The following is a 21,316-nucleotide window of genomic DNA, read 5'->3' on the forward strand; positions in this document are numbered from 1 at the left end:
GTCAGGAATGTGTTTGATGTGCAAGATGGCCCTAGCTGGTTTGGCTCAGTGGATAGAGTGTTGGCCTGTGGACCGAAGGGTCCTGGGTTCAATTCTGGTCAAGGGCACATGCCCAGGTAGCTGGCTCAGTCCCCAATAGGATGCATGCAGGAAGCAACCAATCAATGATTCTTTCTCATCATTGATGTTTCTATATCTCTCTCCCTTTCCCTTCCTCTCTGAAATCGATAAAAATATATTTTTTTTTTAAAAAAGAGGCCAGTATGGCTGGAGTAGAAGGAATGAGGGGGAAAGTAGAAGATAATGAGGACAGAGGGATAGCGAGGGGCCAGGTTGTACAGAACCTTGTATAAATGAAGTACAGAGCACTGCCCATCCCCAGCACTGGCAATATTCACAAGAGATATATTTTTGAAAGGGAGAGGTAGGTGGGGTTGCACTGATACTTGCTATATTAATAAAAATGAACAAACTGTTTTACAGAGTATATATGATATAGTGACAAATAATTCCTCATTGAGAAGGCTATTTACTAGGTATTCCAGTTAATGGGATTTTTTTCAATAGATGGAGTTACACATATGTTGATATATATGCGATTTGATATGTATGCTATTTTGTTGTATTGACAACAAGCTTCAAAACTTCATGTCAAATTTTCTGAAGGTGTTAACCTCATAGATAATTTTACAATTAAAAATGTGTAATGTCGTGCCTAAAAAGGAGCATTTGCGGGAAGTTTTAATTCATTACTTTATTTTGAAGAAAAGTGCTGCTGAATACGTCGGAAAGCTTATGGTGAGCATGCTCCATCTCAAGACACTTGTGAACGCTGGTTTCAATGCTTTAAAAGTGATGATTTCAGTCTGAAAGACAAAGAACATCCAGGTCAACCGAAAAAGTTTGAAGACCAACAATTACAAGCATTATTGGATGAAGATGCATGTCAAACTAAAAAAAAAAAACTTGCAGAAAGATTAAACGTTGCTCAGCAGACAATTTCCGATCATTTACAAGCAATGGGAAAGGTTTTAAGGGAAGAAAAATGGGTGCCACATCAACTGAACGAAAGACAAATGGAAAACCGAAAAGTCATCAGTAAAATGTTGCTTCAACGGCACGAAAGAAAGTCTTTTTTGCATTGAATTGTGACTGGCGATGAAAAGTGGATTTATTTTGAGAATCCCAAATGCACAAAATCATGGGTTGATCCAGGTCAACCATCAACATGGACTGCAAGGCCAAATCACTTCAGAAAGAAGACAATCAAAAAACTATTAGACTTAATAAATGAATTCGGCAATGTAGCAAGATATAAAATTAACGCCAAGAAATCTATGGCATTTCTATACACCAATAGTGAATCTACAGAAAGAGAGACTAAAAAAGCAATCCCCTTTACCATTGCATCAAAAAAATTAAGATACCTAGGAATAAACTTAACTAAAGAGGTAAAAGACCTCTACTCATAAAACTACAGGACATTGAAAAAAGAGATAGAGGAAGACATAAACAGATGGAAGAACATACCATGTTCTTCGTTTGGTGGGATCAGGAAGGTGTGGTGTATTATGAGCTTCTAAAACCAGGTGAAACCATTAATACTGATCACTACCAACAACAAATAATCAATTTGAACCACGCCTTGATTGTGAAACGACCAGAATGGGCCAGAAGACACGGCAAAGTAATTTTGCTTTATGATAACACACCATCACACACTTCAAAACCAGTTAAAGACACGTTAAAAGATCTTGCCTGGGAAGTATTAACCCACCCACTGTATTCACCAGACCTTGCTACTTCAGATTACCACTTGTTCCGATCGATGGCACACACACTTTCTGAGCAGCACTTCAAAACGTACAAAGAAGTGGAAAATTTAGTCTCTGAATGGTTTGCCTCAAAACAAGAAAAGTTCTATTGGGACGGTATCCACAAATTACCTGAAAGATGGGGAAATATGTAGCTAGCAATGGACATTACTTTGAATAAAGCACTTTTGATTTTTTTTTAGATTATCATGTTTTCTTTGATTACAAAATCCGCATTATTAACCAGTACACCTCGTAAACTGTTATCAGATGTGAAAATTAATAATAAGAAGAAATGTAAGGGCATTCTCTTGAGGAAAGCCAGTTAAAAGATTATTTTAATTTTTGAGGTGGGAGAATAAGACTGAAGTAAGAAAGTACAGATGTTAAATCATTAAGTATTGGAGATCTGGAATGTGAGTGGTAAGGAATAAGGAAATTGAATTTAAGGGTAACTTAGACTAATAATTTCAGTGAATGAGTGGGTATTTTAAAATAGGAAAATATAGGAATACTGGAGGCTCTATGCATGAAATTCCTGCAAGGGGCTGGGCCCTTGCAGCCACAGTGGCTTGCCTTGGCCCTCGAAGCCCCGGCTTTGTCCGGAAGGTCGTCCAGAAGGACATCTGGAAGGTCGTTTGGCTGTCGGTCTAATTAGCATATTACATTTTTATTATTATAGATTGGGGGAAGTTAATGAACTGTATCTTTGGGGATATATTGAGTTTCAGATACTGGAAGACATGTGGAGTGAAGTATCTAATAGCTTGTTCAGTCATTAGAACCTTATTTATTTACTATCCCACTGTGAGTCAGGCCCTGTGCTAGAAATTTGACTTTGAAATAAAGTTTGGAGCATAAGTATAGATTAAGGATTCAGTGGCATATGCATAGTCTTTGAATTCACAGAAGTTAATGAAATAAGTTGGCAAAAGCTATTGAATGAAAAGAGGCCAAGTGACTAAGAAGCATTAGGAAGACTGAAGTTGACAGCTTAGATGTTTGCTATTCAAAAAATAAAGAAAACAGTTGAGGCTAAGGCCAGTGTGGCTCAGTTGGTTGGTGTTGTCCTGTGCACTGAAAGGTTGCTGGTTCAATTCCTGGTAGCAGTTCAACATTTTGCTTTCACGTCGATGTCTCTCTCTCTCTCTCTCTCTCTCTCTCTCTCTCTCTCTCTCTCTCTAAATTAATAATTTTTTTATTGTTGCCAGCATGGCTCACTGCCAAGTACACTGATTCCTAGTGTATGGGGTTTGGCAACAGGGAACAGACTGAAGAATCTCAGAGGGAAGAGGGGAGGAGGTATGGGAAGAGATTAACCAAAGAATTTATATGCATGTATGTATAATCCTTGGACACAGACAATAGTGTGATGAAGGCCTGGGTGGGGGAGTGGCTGTGGGGGAGCAGGGTGGAGGGGGTCAATGGGGGTAAAAAGGGGGCGATCTATAATATTTTCAACAATAAAAATAAATTTATTTTTTTAAAATGGAATAAAATAGTACTAAAAGAAAATGGCTATCAACCTAGATTTCAATATCCAGCAAAAATACTCATCATAAATGATGCCAATTAGAGAGTTTTCAGGAGGGAAAAATAACATAGTCACCAGAAGATTTAAACTACAAGAGATTTCTTAGGGAATTTATCAATCTGAAGGTAAATGATCTCGGATGAAAGTTTGGATCTGCAAGGAGGAATGAAAATACTAGAAAGGAAAAATATATATCTAAATATAAAAGGCTAATTTTTAAAAATTCTCAAAGATTGCTGACTGTTTAAAACAAGTATACTGTCAATATATTGTGGAATTTATAACATGTAGAAGTAAAATATAAGACATTAGTAGCATAAAGGGTGGTAGGATTAATGAAATAATACTGTTTTAAGGTGATTGTATTTTTTGTTAAATAGAAATTCCTAATTCAGTATACACTGTAATAAATTAAATATGTCTATTATATCTCTAAATTAACCATTAAAAAATATAATGGCTCAGTTGATTGTGTGTCTTCCCATGCACCTAGAGGTTGCTGCTTTGATTCCCAGTCAACCTGCCCGGGTTGTGGTCTTGATCCCCAGTACAGGGCATGCAGGAGGCAGCCAATAGATGTTTCTCCAGCTTATTAATGTTTCTCTCTCTCCTCCTTTACCTTCCCCCTCTCTAAAATCAACAAAAACATGAATATCTAAAAATTTAACCATGAGGGGACATAAAATGGAATAGGAAAGATGTTTTATTCCAAAAGAATACAGAAAAGGAGGCAGAAAGGAACAAAAGTATACATGCAATAAAATAGCAAGATGGCAGACTTAAAAATAGCCATACCAGAATTGCATTAAACATAAATAGCCCACGCATTAAAAAGCAGAGATTGGCCCAGCCAGCATGGCTCAGCGATTGAGTAGAGACCTATGAACCAGGAGGTTATGTTTCAATTGCAGGTCAGGGCACATGCCTGGGTTGCGGGCTCGATCCCAAGTAGGGGGTGTGCAGGAGACAGCCAATCAATGATTCTCTCTCATCATTGATGTTTCTGTCCCTCTCTCCCTCTCCCTTCCTCTCTGAAATCAATAAAAATATATATATATTTTAAAAAACAGATTGTCAGACTATCCAATCTAGCAATAAATATTTATTGAAACAATGATTTTTTATTTTTTTATTTAATGATAGATTGATTTACTATATAGGTGTTATATATTCTTAAGTTCATTTTGAGTTATTCTAATTTTATTTTATTTTATTTTTTTAAATATATTTTATTGATTTTTTACAGAGAGAAAGGGAGAGGGATATAGAGTTAGAAACATCGATGAGAGAGAAACATCGACCAGCTGCCTCCTGCACACCTCCTACTGGGGATGTGCCCGCAACCAAGGTACATGCCCTTGACCGGAATCGAACCTGGGACCTTTCAGTCCGCCGGCCAGTGCTCCATGCACTGAGCCAAACCGGTTTGGCCGAGTTATTCTAATTTTAAAATACCCAGGGTAAATTGTACATTTTAACTATACTTCCACATTGTTAATATATTTAGTGAACAAAAATTTAAATTAGACTATAAATATAAATAATTGGTTTTTTATTTTATTTTATTAACTAGAGGCCCAGTGCATGAATTTGTGCACCAGTGGGGTCCCTTGGCCTGGCCTGTGGGATCAGGCTGAAACTGGCTCTCCGATATCCACCGAGGGATCCCATATTGCAAGAGGGCAGACCAAGGGATCCCACTGGTGCACGATCGGGGCCGGGGAGGGATGCAGGAGGTTGGCCAGCTGGGGAGGGACTGCGGGAAGGCTCCAGGACATGTCTGGCCCTTCTCACTCAGTCCCGATCGGCTGGACCCCAGCAGTAAGCTAACCTACAGGTTGGAGTGTCTGCCCCTGGTGATCAGTGCATGTCATAGCGACTGGTCGACCCGTTGACTGTCTTCCCCCTGGTGGTCAATGCATGTCATAGCGAGCGGTTAAGCAGCCTTAGCATTCATTAGCATATTACACTTTGATTGGTTGAATGGCCTACCGATTGACCGGACACTTAGCATATTAGGCTTTTATTAAATAGGATGTTTTCCATAAAGTAAGTGTATTAGTCAGTATTCTACAAAAAAAGAGAACCAATAGGATGTATATATAGGTAGATTTATTTTAAGGAATTGGTTCATAGGATTGTGGAGGCTGGGAAGTCCAAAATTTTCAGCCTGGCAAGCAGGAAACTCAGGGAAGAGTTACAGATCAAGTTCTAAAGAAGTCTAATGGCAAAATTCCCTCTTTTTTATGAGGCCAGTGTTTCTTAAGGCCTTCAACTGTTGGGATGAGACCCACCCACATTGTGGAGCACAATTTGCTTTACACAGTCTCTACTAATTTAAATGTTAATAAAGTTTAAAAAAAATACCTTCACAGGAACATCTGAGATGTTTGACCATATATCCAGGGACTGTGGCCTAGCCAAGTTGGCACATAAAAATAGCTACAACAGCAAGCTACTCATTATGAGCTTTCACCTTAATAAAAGTGAAATAAGGCACAAATATAGATAAATATAGATTCTTCAGCTAAAATTTACATAAAATGGTGCTATTTTTACTTAAACATATCTTTCTGTATATTCTTTACTGAAAGTTTGAACAGATATTTATGATTATATTTCCAAATGATATTATTTCAATAGGCAATCCAAATTGAATACTAAGATTATATCTTTGGATAATCCACTTTTAAAACCTATTTTTAACACATCCCAAAATTGAAACTGTAAAATATGTAGGTTTTTCCCCCTAATTTTATAAACTAAAGATAATACATAGGGGTTTTTGTTGTTGTTGATTTCCATCATTTTGAAGTTACTTTGTAATTGGATAAGAATTTAAAAATCAGTAATCAGCCTAAGTTAATTTTACAGCATATTACAATAGTACCACATATGCAAGATGTTGCTAATTCCTGAACGGTATGACTACTTTCATATAAAACCCAGCGTGTCACGCCAGACTGTTCTTAATGTTGCAGCTAGAGAGAGATGTGGGGGCTGGGAAAGTGGGAATTTCACCATTTGTTGTATATACTAAAATATTATTAAAATCTTGGATTAAGAGTTGGCATTATTTGAATATTTTACAATATATTTTACTTGGGTTTTTAAACTTTTTTTAAATTCGAGGCCAATGTTACTGTAGGTATAAAAATGTGTCTGCCCATCAAAAGTACTTTAAAGATTTATTACACTTAAGACAAAACTATTCATTTGCTCTGTGATATTTCTTCAGAAAAGGATATCTTTTTTTTCTAGACTGTGGAGGTCAGAAATCATAATTTATCCTTTATCATTTATCTTTTATTACTGATTGCCCAGTAGCCACTCAATAAATAATAGTTGATTGGATAAAAGTAGTATTGGCCTTCACTTGGCTAAAGAGAATTTGGAGATTTTTTTAAATGAACCAAAAGTGTTCTTTTTAAATGTTTTATGGTACTTTGTTCATTTTGACTATACTCTTACAAAGTGATTAAAAAATTATTGTTTTGTGTTGATCTCAATAGTAGTTTAAGAAAAATAAGTTAAGCCCTAACCAGTTTGGCTCAGTGGATAGACCCTATCCTATGAAGGGTCCCAGGTTCGATTCCGGTCAAAGGCATGGACCTTGGTTGTGGGCACATCCCCAGTAGGGAGTGTGCAGGAGGCAGCTGATCGATGTTTCTCTCTCATCGATGTTTCTAACTCTCTATCCCTCTCCCTTCCTCTCTGTAAAAAATCAATAAAATATATTTAATTAATAAATAAATAAATAGAAAAATAAATTAAATCCCTGTTAAGTGAGAGGGAATAGTGTTTTATTTCAACTATGAATTTTGCTAATTGATACCAATAGTACATTGCATTTCTCACTTCTAACCAGCCTTGCATGTGATAGCCTTTAGAATTATTTGAACAAACTTTTCTAAAATCCTAACTCATTGGTTTGCTGCTGGACAGAGATTGTAAAGTAAATGAGACCCACACTGTGTTCATTTTTAACTTGAGCTTGACTTTCAACCAGTATCTTTACAGATGAGATGCAGTGGGCTATTATATCCATAGAAGCTGTTTATTACAAAGAAATGCAGTAAAGTGAATTGGGAACAAAAAGATAAATCCACACATGATAAGAGGATTTTTTCTCAAGTTTCTCAGTCACTATTATCATTTTAAAGGAGAGAACCAAAGGGAATTTTAATTTTCCAGATATTTCATGGTGATGAATAAACAGCACAATATGTCATAGAAGGAAGCCAGGTCAAAGAGAAATTCAAATAGATTGATTTATTCTTTTTTTGAGAAAATGAAGTGATTCCTCTCTAGCCTTTGTGATACTTCTTTATGAAAACTTGATGACCTCAAGTCAGAAATAAATCTTTCAAGGAAGAAATGCAGCAGAGCAGGGATGATGGTATATGTAATTTTTGAACCTAGAGCAGGATATGGACACACCTTGCTCTATTGCTGGAATGGAAAAACTGGCTTAGCTCGCCTTGAGTCAAGTCTCTTAGCTAAACTCTCCAACTGTTTCTGATCATAGTATTCATGCTATGAATTTAAAGGATCCTGCCATACAAGTGAGGCTTTTTTCTTATATGTAAACTAGGAGTCGTGTTTCCGTGACATAAATGTCTTCAAAATAAAGTGGGTAGGTACAATAAGCAGATATTCACACTCTTTTCTTTTCACAGGAATTATCAACATAGAAAGGATGCCTTGTAACCATCATGCAGATACAGCACCAACGGTAAGGCAATCTATTTCTGCATTATTAAAACTGATAAGAAGCTACAGTGATACTAGCTATAATAATGTCATGTACAAAACTCTTATCACCTCCCTTTTGTCAGTAGTCATATCCCTTCAAGAAAATGAACCTCATGTTTTTTAATTAATGAAGAAAATTTACTAATTTTTGCCAAGATATAGGAAAATAAGATCTGTATCATTTTTACAGGTACTTATTTATATTAATGTTATAAATGGAATGTTTTTTTTTTAATTTAAGAATACTTTATACTTTTTGCCCAGCCAGTGTGTCTCAGTGGTTGAGTGTGGACCAAGAGGTTACAGGTTCTATTCTGGTCAGGGAACATGCCTGGCTTACGGGCTCCATCCCCAGTAGGGGGCGTGCAGGGGCAGCCGATTGATGTTTTTCTCTCATCCATCATTCTGTCTCTCTATCCCTCTCCCTTCCTCTCTCTAAAATCAATAAAAACATATTAAAAATACTTTATATGTTTGATAAAGTAATGTAAATATATATGGAAATTGATTTACACCCTTTTTAAAATGAATGTTATTTTGTGCACTAGCATCATTTAGAGTGAATGATTTGTAATAGTGGAATTATGCTTCCATTTTATTATACATTACTAGGCTTTATTATTATCAAAGTAAAATCCTTTGTTTTATCTCTCTTATATTACTACTAGGCAACAAAAGGCATTTAACAATTATAGTATCATTTACTATATTAAAAATAATTATAGAAGATAATATAGAAGGGACATGATTAAAATTAGTATCTGAGTATATTTATATGAAATATATATCAATTGATAGTTCCCACTAGACAGATTTATAAGATGATATAGACTAAAGTATATCTTTCTCTTCTCAAAGCATAATCTTATTTCTTGTCCTTTCTATTCAATACAACTCTTCATTTCCTGCTACTAAAAATATGTTTTTAAGAAAATGAAGATAATATTTTACTATATTTGAATTTTATTGATAATTATATTTTTCTCCAGGGAAAATTGACCCCATTTTTTATTTGTAATAAATCCATATGATTAATTCAACATGTTTGTGACTTACTATGTGGTGCTCCAGAAAGGACTAGTGTTTGAGGAATTAATCAGTGTAATCATAAAAAATACTTGACTATAGTGTATATTCCAGTTATCTTTAGTAGTAGTAACATTATGTAAATTTTATTATTTAATATTTTAAATTAAAGATAACAATTTGGAAAACAAGTTATTTTAATATATTTGAATCATTGGATTATTTTTAATACTTTTGAAATTTATGTTATTCATGTAGGCATTCCTGTGGCACTGGTGTTTACATTTCTGGCTTTTTTTGTATATTCTGGAACTCAGAGGACAGCCAGCAGGTTTTTTTTTTGTCTTAACCTGTGGGCTGATTATAGATGCCCATGTTAATTAAATGATAAAGTAAAAGAACTGAATCCTTATGAACTCATGAGAAATAATGATATCAACTTTTTAAGTAGTTATCTCAAAATAACTCCAGTGAATTAGGAAAAAAAATTATATATATATATATATATATCCTATACAATAAAAGGCCAGCCACCATAAGCATACCCACTGGAACAACCAGAGACCAGAACCACCACAGCCCCTCGCTGGGCTGGCCCTGCCCCTAAGCAAGCGGTTAGGGGTGATCAGGCAGGCAGACCAGCGTTAGGGGTGATCAGGTAGACAGGCAAGTGGTTAGGGGTGATCAGGTAGGCAGGCCAGTGTTTAGGGGCGATCAGGCAGGCAGGCAGAGTGGTTAAGGGCGATCAGGGAGGCAGACCAGCGGTTAGGGGTGATCAGGTAGACAGGCAAGTGGTTAGGGGTGATCAGGTAGGCAGGCCAGCATTTACGGGCGATCAGGTAGGCAGACGGCTCCTCGCAGGGCTGGTCTCGCCCCCCAGCAAGCAGTTAGGGGTGATCAGGTAGACAGGCAAGTGGTTAGGGGTGATCAGGTAGGCAGGCCAGCATTTACGGGTGATCAGGTAGGCAGACGGCCCCTCGCAGGTCTGGCCCTGCCCCAAGCAAGTGGTTAGGGGTGATCAGGGAGGCAGACCAGCAGTTAGGGGTGAGCAGGTAGACAGGCAAGTGGTTAGGGGTGATCAGGGAGGCAGACCAGCAGTTAGGGGTGAACAGGTAGACAGGCAAGTGGTTAGGGGTGATCAGGTAGGCAGGCCAGCAGTTACGGGCGATCAGGTAGGCAGACGGCTCCTCGCAGGGCTGGTCTCGCCCCCCAGCAAGCAGTTAGGGGTGATCAGGTAGGCAGATGGCCCCTCAAAGGGCTGGCCCTGCCCCCCAGCAAAGAAAGAGGGAGACCCAGGCCACCAGTGGTGACTCTGTGGCAGGTGTGCCACCAGCCAGCGATCTCCTGGCAGAGGGAGGCCCAGACCAACCAAGCCATCTCACCCCATGCCTGTTGCCTGCAGAGGGAGGCCACCAGTGGGGGGGGGGGGGGGGGAGCAGCGCTGCACAGATGGCAAGCAGTGGCAGCGGCAGTGGTGGGGCCAGCTGCCTGTAGCTGGGGGAAGGAAAGCCCTGATAGGCCCTGATCTCAGGCCAGGCCTAGCGACCCTACCCAAGGGGTCCCGGATTGTGAGAGGGTGCAGGCCGGGCTGAGGGACCCCCTCGAGTGCACAAATTTTCGTGCACTGGGCCTCTAGTATGTATATAAAAGCCGAAGGGACCGAATGACCGGTCAACTGGTCACTATGACATACACTGACCATCAGGGGGCAGATGCTCAATGCAGGGGCTGCCCCTGGTGGTCAGTGCACTCCCACGGCCAACCACTTGCGGCCAGCCAACCTCCCACAGCCCCTCCCACCAGCCGGCCCAATCAGGACTAGGCAAGACGCCCCCCATCGGCCCCTGATTGCCGGCAAGGCCGAGGGACCCCACCAGTGTAGGAATTTGTGCACCAGGCCTCTAGTAGCTAATAATAATAGTTCAGCAGGTACTGTTGGTCTTTTGATTATGTTTTTCTAGTTGGATTATTAAGTGGTAGTTCCTATTATATTAATAACATTTCTACTCTGTGCAATCAGTAAGTTTTAATATACTTGGTTTATACAGGCACTCCCCATACATTCAGTTCTCCAGGTTTTGACTTGAGTCAAGCTTCCTTTTTGTGTTTTTTAAAGCTCTTCTCCTCTCTCATTGCTGCAAACTAAGCATATTCTACTTCCCCTCTTCCCCAGGGTCCCCCTGCTTACTGACAGTTAACTTTGTCCCTTTCTCCATAACCTCTAAATAGGATCACAAGTGTGTTCATAACCCAGTGTCCTGGAAAGTAAAGTCTCACTTTCACAGAAAATATAATTTTACCTAATTTCAGCCCTTTGGACCTATATGCTCTTATTTTCATGAAAAGGATTAAGATGAGAAAATATTTAGAGATAGAAGAGATAGGAAAAAGACTGTCTAAAAATTTAAGGTGGGTTATTTGTAAGTTCAAACTTTGTACTAGTACTATATTAGCCTAAAAAGGAGAGGTATTCCTGGGGTCTGAGAAAAAATATAGAAAAGGAGTATGGTAGGATATCAGTATGGTTGAGTCTGGGGCCCTGAGTGACTTCTTAACCCTGTACTTAACCAGCAATTTCCAGCTTATTTCTGTACATATTATCACCCCCACTTCCCTGTTGCTCCAAGTACCACCATGAGTGGCTTGGGTCTAGGAGAGTGTGAGATGCTAGCTACAAGTACGCATCAGGTGAGGGAAATGAGACTTTCTCAAGCCTCTATACCAGGGAAAAATGCGTATCTCGACATTCTAAGTTGTAATGAACTTTTCACTGAAAATATGGTTACAGCGAATTGTTTGATCCTATAGCACTGTAATGTGGTATAGTGTTCTAAGAAAATATAGGTTATCCTGAGACAGAACCACCTCTGTACCTTTGTTCTGTGTCCTCTCTCACTCTCTTTTAAATTTAATGTTTCAGTTTCTTTTCATTCATTATATGAACTTTAATATTTTTGTGTGGAATTTTTTTTCTTTCTGACATAAATAATACCATATCTTTTTTTGAGATGCCTTTGATGGAAAGTAAAATAAATATCTCCACATGGCATTGCCCCTGCCATCAAAAACAAGTAAACCTTTCTTCTTTACTAGCCACAGTCACTACTCTTTTTTTTTCATTCTGCGATCTTAATGTTCTAGTTCAGATTTGATGTTTATATGTGTGGCTTCCTTTTCCCTGACTTTTGTCCTGAATGGTATTCATGCAAACATTTTAGTACTACAGGAAAAGCAAATAAAACATTAGTCAATCATAATATTCGATTATATGAAAATAATTAGAACATGCCACTTTAAGAACTAGTTGTGCACCTGCTTATAGCCTACAGCAAATTAAGGATAATATCAGACAGATTAATCAGAGGACATTGTCTGAACCCGAAAGGTGGTATAAAAGTTAGTTAATAGTTAAGTCGATACAGGCTTGAGTCCCATATTTACCTTAAATGAAGGACTTACTTGCAAATCAAAGAGAAATAGTAACTAGCATAAGGAAGTCTTCTCTTACATGCTTGGTCTTTTCTTATTTGAGATGATTACACGAGGAATATAGTTAAAACATACTGCCCTTTAATTTTCAACCATATGCACAGCACTTCCCATAGCTTTTCATATTGTCTGGTGGAATTAAAATATGGTAAGCCATGCTGAATATATAAATAACTATTTGTGATTTGAGGATAATTTTTGAATGTCTTCCAATGAAAACATGTGATAAAATTCAAATAGCATCAGTGTAGCCTGTTGTAATAAGTCACTGACTTTTGTAAAGCTTTTTTAATTCCAAACCTGTAATACTAAATAATATTACTCTTTCTTGTTTTATTCAGTGGTTACACAACCCCCATTTAATGAGAACAGTTTTTCTTTTAACAAGTGGATTTTTTGGGGCAGTTTATAAAACTACAGCTTGCATTTTCACAGAAGCCTTCACATTTACCACAACAGGTTGAAACAAAATCCAGGCTGTCTCCTGGAACACTTTTGCCATTCATCTAAGTATTTAATTGTTAGGAATTAAGATATCCTAGCTTGATTGGAAATTTAAATATTGATTCATTATTCTTTTTCATTATAAGACCAATCTATTAGCAAGCTATTCATTCATTCTGCAGTTACTAGTACACTTCTTCTAGGTCTTCTAAGGGTTTGATAGATAAATTTTTGTCATGTAATTTTTCATCAATAATAAACTTGAACGTTTTAGAGTGTTTTACTGTTCTGAAAATTTATCTGAGGTATTTGTGATGTTGCTTGCCCTTAACATTAACGTTATTCATAAATGTACTTATCTGAATTCTGTAAATTTAATTTTATTCTGAGATTCTTCAATTTTTATGATATCTGCAGCTATTCTACCACATTTTGATTTGTTGTTAGGTTGTTATTGTTTAGCGCTCTCTCTAGGTTTACAAATTGCCCCATATTGCATTATTACACATTAGTACAATATACTTTATGCATGTATGCATGCAAAATATATCTTCCACATTTTAACATAATATTTGGGGCAGCTTGTTTATGGATAAATGCATGAGTTCAAATGAAATGTTTTTGATCCCAAGGAAGCACTTATTTTCTCCAATTTGTAGCATTTTCCAGGAATTCATAGTATGTGAGTTGGGGTAAATGTATCCCTATAAAACTCATAAAATGAAACAAGGCCAATCTCTTCCTGTAGGTAATTGCAGGGTGGAGAGGGAACTGATAAACTATAAGTTTTTATGGCTTAAGCCATAAAAGAATCTGTTTTCACTTATCAATAAAGTAGCAATTCAAAGCAGTTCTCTTGAAATTCAAATATAAATGCAAAATAGATTCTCCTTTAAGACCACTCTAAGTTGTCCGTAATATAACATTTTTCTTAAGTATCTGCACAGTGGTTTTTTTATCCAGACATTGTAAATTATGAAATTTATGTTGATTTTCCCATTGACACACTCCACTGACATTTATGTATTTCAAAGACTTTTCACCTTAATTCTCTTTTGACTATTCTAAATTTTTCCACCTAGCAAACTTTTAAAATGCTGAAAATCTTAGATTACTTGAAGACTGTAACATAACAGTGCATAATCTGATTTTATTTTCTAAATTACCAGTAAACATTAAGTATGTGCATAGGATAGTATAGCATCAAGCACCAGGTAGGTATGAGAGTGGTATGGCAAAAGTGGAAATACAAAAAATGTAAAACATGCTTTGTGTCTCTGAGTAGCTCTTGGTCTCATTAGAAAAGTTAGCTGTAAACAGTAAAATCCCAATATATGAAATGGATAAAAGTTCAGAGCAATATGAAGCAGATGCCAGTCACCAAGGCAGCTTGTGCTCAAGTAAAGGAATGTGGGTTAGGCCTTGAGTGTTACCAGAATTCCCAGGACTAGAGTGGTTTGATAAGGCTGTTGAGAGAAGGCTGTTTGGGAAGAGGTGCTACTGGATAATAAGGAAGGTTGGGATTTAAAAAGGAATAGGATATTCTAGACCAGAGTAACAGTGTGACCAAAGATCCATAGAAGGAAAATGCGCACAATTGACAGATGGATAGACAGTTGAGTGAAGCAGAGTATTTAAGAACATGAGCTCTAGGAGATTAAAAAAGGTATTTTGGGCATGATTTATAAAGATAGCTAGACTTTAGATAAAGTCAATATAAGCAATTGTAAGGCAGTTGAGAATGAGAATATGACCAAGATGGTAACGTTGTTTTGTTATTTTATTTTTCTATTACAGTTTGTATTTAACACTATTTTGTATTAGTTTCAGATGAATAGCACAGCAAATAGACATTCATATACTTTACAAAGTGTTCCTTCTGATAATTCAAGAGTCCACCTGGCACCATAGGCAGTCATCACAACACTGTTGACTATATTCCCTATGCTTTCTTTACCTTATATCTCTGTAACAATTTTGGTTGCCACCAATTAGTACTTCTTAATTACTTCACCTTTTTTAACCCTGCCACCCAACAGCTCTCCCCTCTGGCATCCATCAGTCTGCTGTCTGTATCTATAAGTCTGTTTCTATTTTGTTTGTACATTTGTTTATTTTCTTTAGATTCTGCATATAAGTGAAATCATATAGTATTTGTTTTTCTGTGTCTGGCTTATTTCACTTAGTGTAATACCCTAGGTCCATTCACGCTGTTGCAAATTGTAAGATTTCATTCTTCTTTATGGTCAAGTAATATTCCATTGTATATACAGTGGGGCCTTGACTTACGAGTTTAATTCGTTCCGTGACGGAGCTTGTAACTCAAATTACTCGTATGTCAAATCAACAGTGAACGAGTGAGACACGTGATGCTGGGCTGATGTGGCGTTCACTGTGACGTTCGCTGCGCCAACTAGCGGTGGGGTATCTGAAGCTGGCTCGTAACCCGAATTTTAGCTCGCAACTCAAAGCAAAAAATCGGCCAAGAGACAGCTCATATCTCGAAAAATTTGTTAGTCGGGACACTCGTAAGTCAAGGCCCCACTGTATATGTAAGGTGGTAATATTTTTATTTTTTAAAATATATATATTTTTTACTGTTGATAGTATTACAGATGTCTCCCATTCCCCCCCACACGCACACTTTATCTCCCTCTGACCAGCCCCTGCCCAGCCCCTCAGGTCTTCACCCATGGGCTATGCATATAAATATATAAGTTCTTTGGTTTATCTTTTCTCATCCCCTATCTTCACATTGAGGTATGTCAGTCTGTTCCATGCCCCCATGCTTCGGGTCTTGTTTTGTTGTTCAATTCATTTTGTTTATTAGATTCCACAAATAAGTGAGATCATGTGATATTTGTCCTTCTCAGATTGGCTTATTTCACTTAGCATAATATTCTCCGATTCCATCCATGCTGTCCCAAAGGGTGAGAGATACTTCCTTTTTACAGCTGCATGGTATTCCATTGTGTAAATGTCCCACAGCTTTTTTATCCATTCATCTACTGATGGGCACTTGGACTGTTTCCAAATCTTAGCTATTGTAAATAATGCTGCTATGAACGGAGGGGTGTATAAATTCTTTCTGATTGGTGTTTTGGGGTTTTTAGGATATATTCCCAGAAGTGGGATCGCTGGGTCAAACGGAAGTTCCATTTTTAATTTTTTGAGGAAACGCCATACTGTTTTCCATAGTGGCTGCACCAATCTGCATTTCTACCAACAGTTAACTAGTGTTCCCTTTTCTTTGTATCCTTTCCAGCACTTGTTGTTTGTTGATTTTTAGATGATAGCCATTCTGGCAGGTATGAAGTGATATCTTATTTTGGTTTAAATTTGCATTTCTCTGATGATTAGTGACTTTGAACATTTTTTCATATGCCTCTTGGCCATTTGTATGCCCTCTTTGGAGAGTGTCTATTTAGGTCCTCTGCCCATTTTTTAATTGGATTGTTTGCCTTCCTTTTGTTGAGTTGTATAAGTACTTTATATATTTTGGATATTAACCCCTTATCAGATGTATCATTGGCAAGTATGTTCTCCCATACAGTAGGTTTCCTTTTCATTTTGATGATGGTTTCTTTTGCTGTTCAGAAACTTTTTATTTTCACCTAGTCCCATTTGTTTATTTTTTCCTTTGTTTCTCTTGCCCTAGGAGATGTATTGGCAAAAATTCTGCTACATGAGATGTCTGAGATTTTACTGCTAAGATTTTTATAGTTTCATGGCTTAAATTAAGTCTTTAATCCATTTTGAGTTTATTCTTGTTTATGGTGTAAGTTGGTGGTCTAGTTTCATCTTTTTCTATGTGTCTGTCCAGTTTTCCCCAACACCATTTCTTAAAGAAACTGTCTTTACTCCATTGTATGTTCTTGTTTCCTTTGTCAAATATTAATTGACCATAATGGTATGGATCAATTTCTGGGGTCTCTGTTCTGCTCCATTGGTCTATATGCCTGTTCTTGTGCCAGTACCAGGTTGTTTTGATTATAGTGGCTTTGTAGTATAGTTTGATATCTGGTATTGTGATCCCTCCAACTTTGTTCTTCTTTCTCAGGATTGCTGCAGATATTCAAGGTCTTTTATGGTCCATATAAATTTTTGAAGTATTTGTTCTAGTTCTGTGAAATATGCTGTTGGTATTTTAATAGGATTGCATTGAATCTATAGACTGCTTTGGGTATTATGGACATTTTAATGATGTTAATTCTTCCAATCCATGAATATGGTATACATCCCATTTGTTTGTATCTTCCTATATTTCTTTTTTTTTAACTCAACACCCTGCTCTATTTAATACTGTCCAGCAGAAGAAAATAACTAATTTCCATTTTAAACAAACTCAAAAACAAAACAAAAGGAAATAAAATCTCACCACAGCCCTTTAACAGAGAACATGAGCAGTTTGCTATAGCTGCCAGGCTTCAGTGTACGGGAGGGAGGGAGGACAGTCAGGAGGGGGCGCATGGTTAGGAAGGCACAAGACTGGGTCCCATGCTCACTTTCAGGCAACATCTCCGTCCTGGGTGGGAAGCAGGTGGAGAGAGAAAACACCAACCCTTGTCCAGGATTCTGGCAGCTGAATCGCGGCTGTGAAGCCTGACCTGTCCGAAGTCAAAGGCACGTGTGGAAATCCACTCCCAGCAAAGGGCGAGTCCTCGGGAAGCCGCTTGGCTTCTGGAGGGCCCCCTCTGAAATGTCAATGATTGAAAGACGCGAAGTCAACAGGGACTTTATTCTCTTGCTTCTCTCTTCACGGGGGCACTGCCCCTCGGAACGACCAGGCCAGCTCCTGGTCTGGGGTCCTCCACCTCCTTGGTCCCTGTGGCATCGCTGGCAGGCTGGTGGTGTTTGCTCCAGTCTGGCCTGGGGGCCCAGTTGGGGGTCCCCTCAGGCTTTCGGTCCTGCCCAGGTGGGAGACTGTACACAGAATGGCGGTCACCCATCAGCCTGAGAGCCAACTTCGCTCCTGAACGAGACATTCCACCCTCCTGGGCTGGGCTTGCACCAGAAGATGTGTGCCTTGCGGTCTGGGAGTGGGGGGGCTTCTCAGCCCCCCAACCCCTCAGGCACTGTCCACACTGTGGAAACCAAATGAAACGACTCCAGCTCGTGGAGGGGAACATGTGAAACACAACAAAAACCTCCCACAAGAGTATAACAGAAAAGCCCACCCACCCCCATCCCGTCCCCTGTGAGGTATCTTCCTGTATTTCTTTTTTCAATGTCCTATAGTTTTCCAAGTTCAGATCTTTTACCTCCTTGGTTAAGTTTATTCCTAGCTATCTTACTTTGTTGTTGTTGCAATGGTAAATGGGATGTTGTTGTTGTTTTTTTGTTTCTCTTTATGAGAGTTTGTTATTAGTGTATAAAAATGCCATTGATTTCTGGATATAGATTTTGTATCCTGCTACATTTCTGAATTCATTTATTAATTCTAGTAGTTTCCTGGTGGAGTATTTAGGATTTTCTAGATGGATGGAGATGGGAAGAATGTGAGTTGTGAAGCTACTGTAATCCACATTTGATGCCTTACTAGTCTGACTAAGGAAAGGGCAATGGAAATAGAGGTATATTTGTGAGAAAGATTTAGAAATTAGAACTGATAATAGGGACTCAAAAGAAAAGTAGTAAAAGATTATTCCAAAACTACAAACAGACATAGGTTACTGAATGATGACTCCATTGACATTATTTTTGAAAACAGGAATGAAGGCTGATTTTTAGAGAATAATACATTCTACTTTCAAAGTTAAATTTCAGGTAACCAAAGGCCATGAACAAGTAGAAATGCCCAGCAGAGAACTGAGAATATAGGCTGGGATCTCAGAAAAGAGGATGAGTTTGAAGATATAAATTTATTATGCTTGATAAAGCCACACTCTATAGCTGCAGAAGGGAGACCCAATAGTCAGAAGGCTTAGGCCTCAGCTGTGGGAAGTCATTTGTTTATCATGGGTGGGAGCAAGCAAATTCTTCACAAGAGGGTTATCCAAAAGTCCCCATGCAGGAAGGAGGCTGATATCCATTCCTTAGAAAAAGCTGAGCCAGGAACTAATCTCTGCCTACTCACCTCTCAAATCCATTCTAGTTATTTATTTATTTATTTATTTATTTATTTATTTATTTTACATATATTTTTTATTGATTTCAGAGAGGAAGGGAGAGGGATAGAGAAAGAGAAACATCAATGATGAGAGAGAATCATTGACTGGCTGCCTCCTGCACGCCCCCTACTGGGGGTATTGAGCCCACAACCCTGGAATGTGCCCTTGGTCAGAATCCAACCAGGGACCCTTCAGTCTGCAGACCAACGCTCTATCCACTGAGCCAAACCAGCTAGGGCCATTCTAGCTATTTATCCAAAACATGAATATTGTCATGCATTCAAGATCCTGTGGTGCACCCCATCTCCTACCTGTTGAAAAGTAAGCTATTTAGCATGTCATTTGAGCCCTTGTTCTACTTTCTAAACTAGCGATTCTCAACCTGGGGGTTGAACGACCCTTTCACAGGGGTCGCCTAAGACCATTGGAAGACACATATATAATTACATATTGTTTTTGTGATTAATCACTATGCTTTAATTATGTTCAATTTGTAACAATGAAAATACATCCTGCATATCAGATATTTACATTACAATTCATAACAGTAGCAAAATTGCAGTTATGAAGTAGCAACGAAAATAATTTTATGGTTGGGGGTCACCACAACATGAGGAACTGTATTAAAGGGTCGCGGCATTAGGAAGGTTGAGAACCACTGTTCTAAACTTATTTCCATCTCTTTCTCAATACTCACTGTGTGCACTCTGAGCTACTTGCAGTGCCCTGGGTGTTTCACACTGAGCAGTAATATTAGAAAAGGGGTTAAGAATACTGAGTGCAGAGCCAAATCACTGGGCTTCAAGTCCTGGTTTGGCAACTTTTGCTGCATGTGACTTTGTGCTTCAGTTTCCTCAACTGTAAGTGGGGATAGTAATTCCTACCTCAAGGATTGTTGCAAGGGATGAGTTTAAGACATATTGCACCCCACTCAGTATATTTCTGTGTACTAGATATTATTACATATTTAATCATAAGAGATCACCATATAATAAGGACAAGAACATAGCCCAAGCCTGAGAAGATTTTTTTTAGGTGAAGAACCAAAGGGAGGACCCCAAGGTCCCAAATAGGTCAGGGAACAAGGGATACTGATGAAGATTGCCACAACGGCCTGCCTGTGTCTTGACCAACCTTATTTCTTTCTCTTTATTTATTTTGTAAAGTTTGTTTTATTATGCACTTATTTATTGCATATTCTGACTCTTGCCTGGAATCAATGTAGAAGTTCAATTACACCAGGATAATAGACATAAACTAGGACTATCGTGGGCAATCCTACATGTGATCACCTTATTCCTGAATTCAATAAGTCATAGCAGCCAGATTGATCTTTTTAAAATGTAATTTAAAATGGGTTTTCCTCCTGCTTAACATTCTTCAATAATTTTTCTCTACATTTAGAATATAACCCAAACCCTTTACTAGGAACCTATAGGGCCTTCATGATCTGATCTCTGCCTACTTCTTCAGTATCACCTTATGATACTCTCTGCTAAGTTTCTTGAACATCAAGCTGTTACCTACTCACCCGTAGACCTGTGAACATTTGGTCTCTCTGCCAGGAATATACCCACCCTTTTGCATAAAAGGCTGTGTGTGTGTGTGTGTGTGTGTGTGTGTGTGTGTTACGTGCTGTTGAGTTGGTTCCGACTCCTGATGACCCTGTGAATGAGCAATGTCCACAGTGTCCTGTCCTCAACAGCCCTGCTCAGCTCCTGTAGACTCATGCCTATGGCTTCTCTTATTAAGTCAATCCATTTCATATTGGGTTTCCTTTTCCCTGTGGACTTCTATTTTTCCAGCGTTATTGTCTTTTGCAAAGAACCCCACCTTCTCATTGATGTACTCAAAGTAGGATAGCTTTAGTTTTGTCATTTTCCCCTCCAGACATGTTTCAAGCTTAATTTGCTACAGGACGCACCTGTCCATCTTTCTGATGGTCCAGGGTACTCATAGAGCTCTTCTCCAATGCCATACTTAAAATGGATCAATTTTTTCCCTGTCAGCCTTCTTCATGTATAAATAGTAATTGTATGAGGGTGTGGGTCATCTTTGCCTTGGCCTGTAATGACACATTTTTGGTCTTCATGATCCTTCACATAATTCCTTTTCTTTAAATCTCAGTAAATGTCTCCCCTAGT

General features: G+C 38.3%; 1 protein-coding gene across 22 annotated transcripts in view; it reads left to right on the forward strand.

The window, feature by feature from the left end:
- The window catches only part of AHI1 (Abelson helper integration site 1), a 215,986-nt gene that overhangs the window by 83,656 nt on the left and 111,014 nt on the right, over positions 1-21,316 (forward strand). For 21 of the 22 annotated variants that reach the window (XR_001347206.2, XM_023750222.1, XM_023750218.1 and 18 more), the window contains one exon: positions 8,028-8,083. Coding sequence is in view for 20 of the 22 variants with exons in the window: in XM_023750222.1 (XP_023605990.1) it covers positions 8,028-8,083 (56 nt within the window). In the remaining 2 variants the exon portion in view is untranslated. Of the gene's footprint in view, positions 1-765; positions 842-8,027; positions 8,084-21,316 lie in introns of those variants that run through there. The other variant, XM_023750235.1, reaches the window with a different exon arrangement.

The sequence above is a fragment of the Myotis lucifugus genome, unplaced genomic scaffold (assembly GCF_000147115.1).
Source record: "Myotis lucifugus unplaced genomic scaffold, Myoluc2.0 scaffold_11, whole genome shotgun sequence".
NCBI lineage: Eukaryota > Metazoa > Chordata > Mammalia > Chiroptera > Vespertilionidae > Myotis > Myotis lucifugus.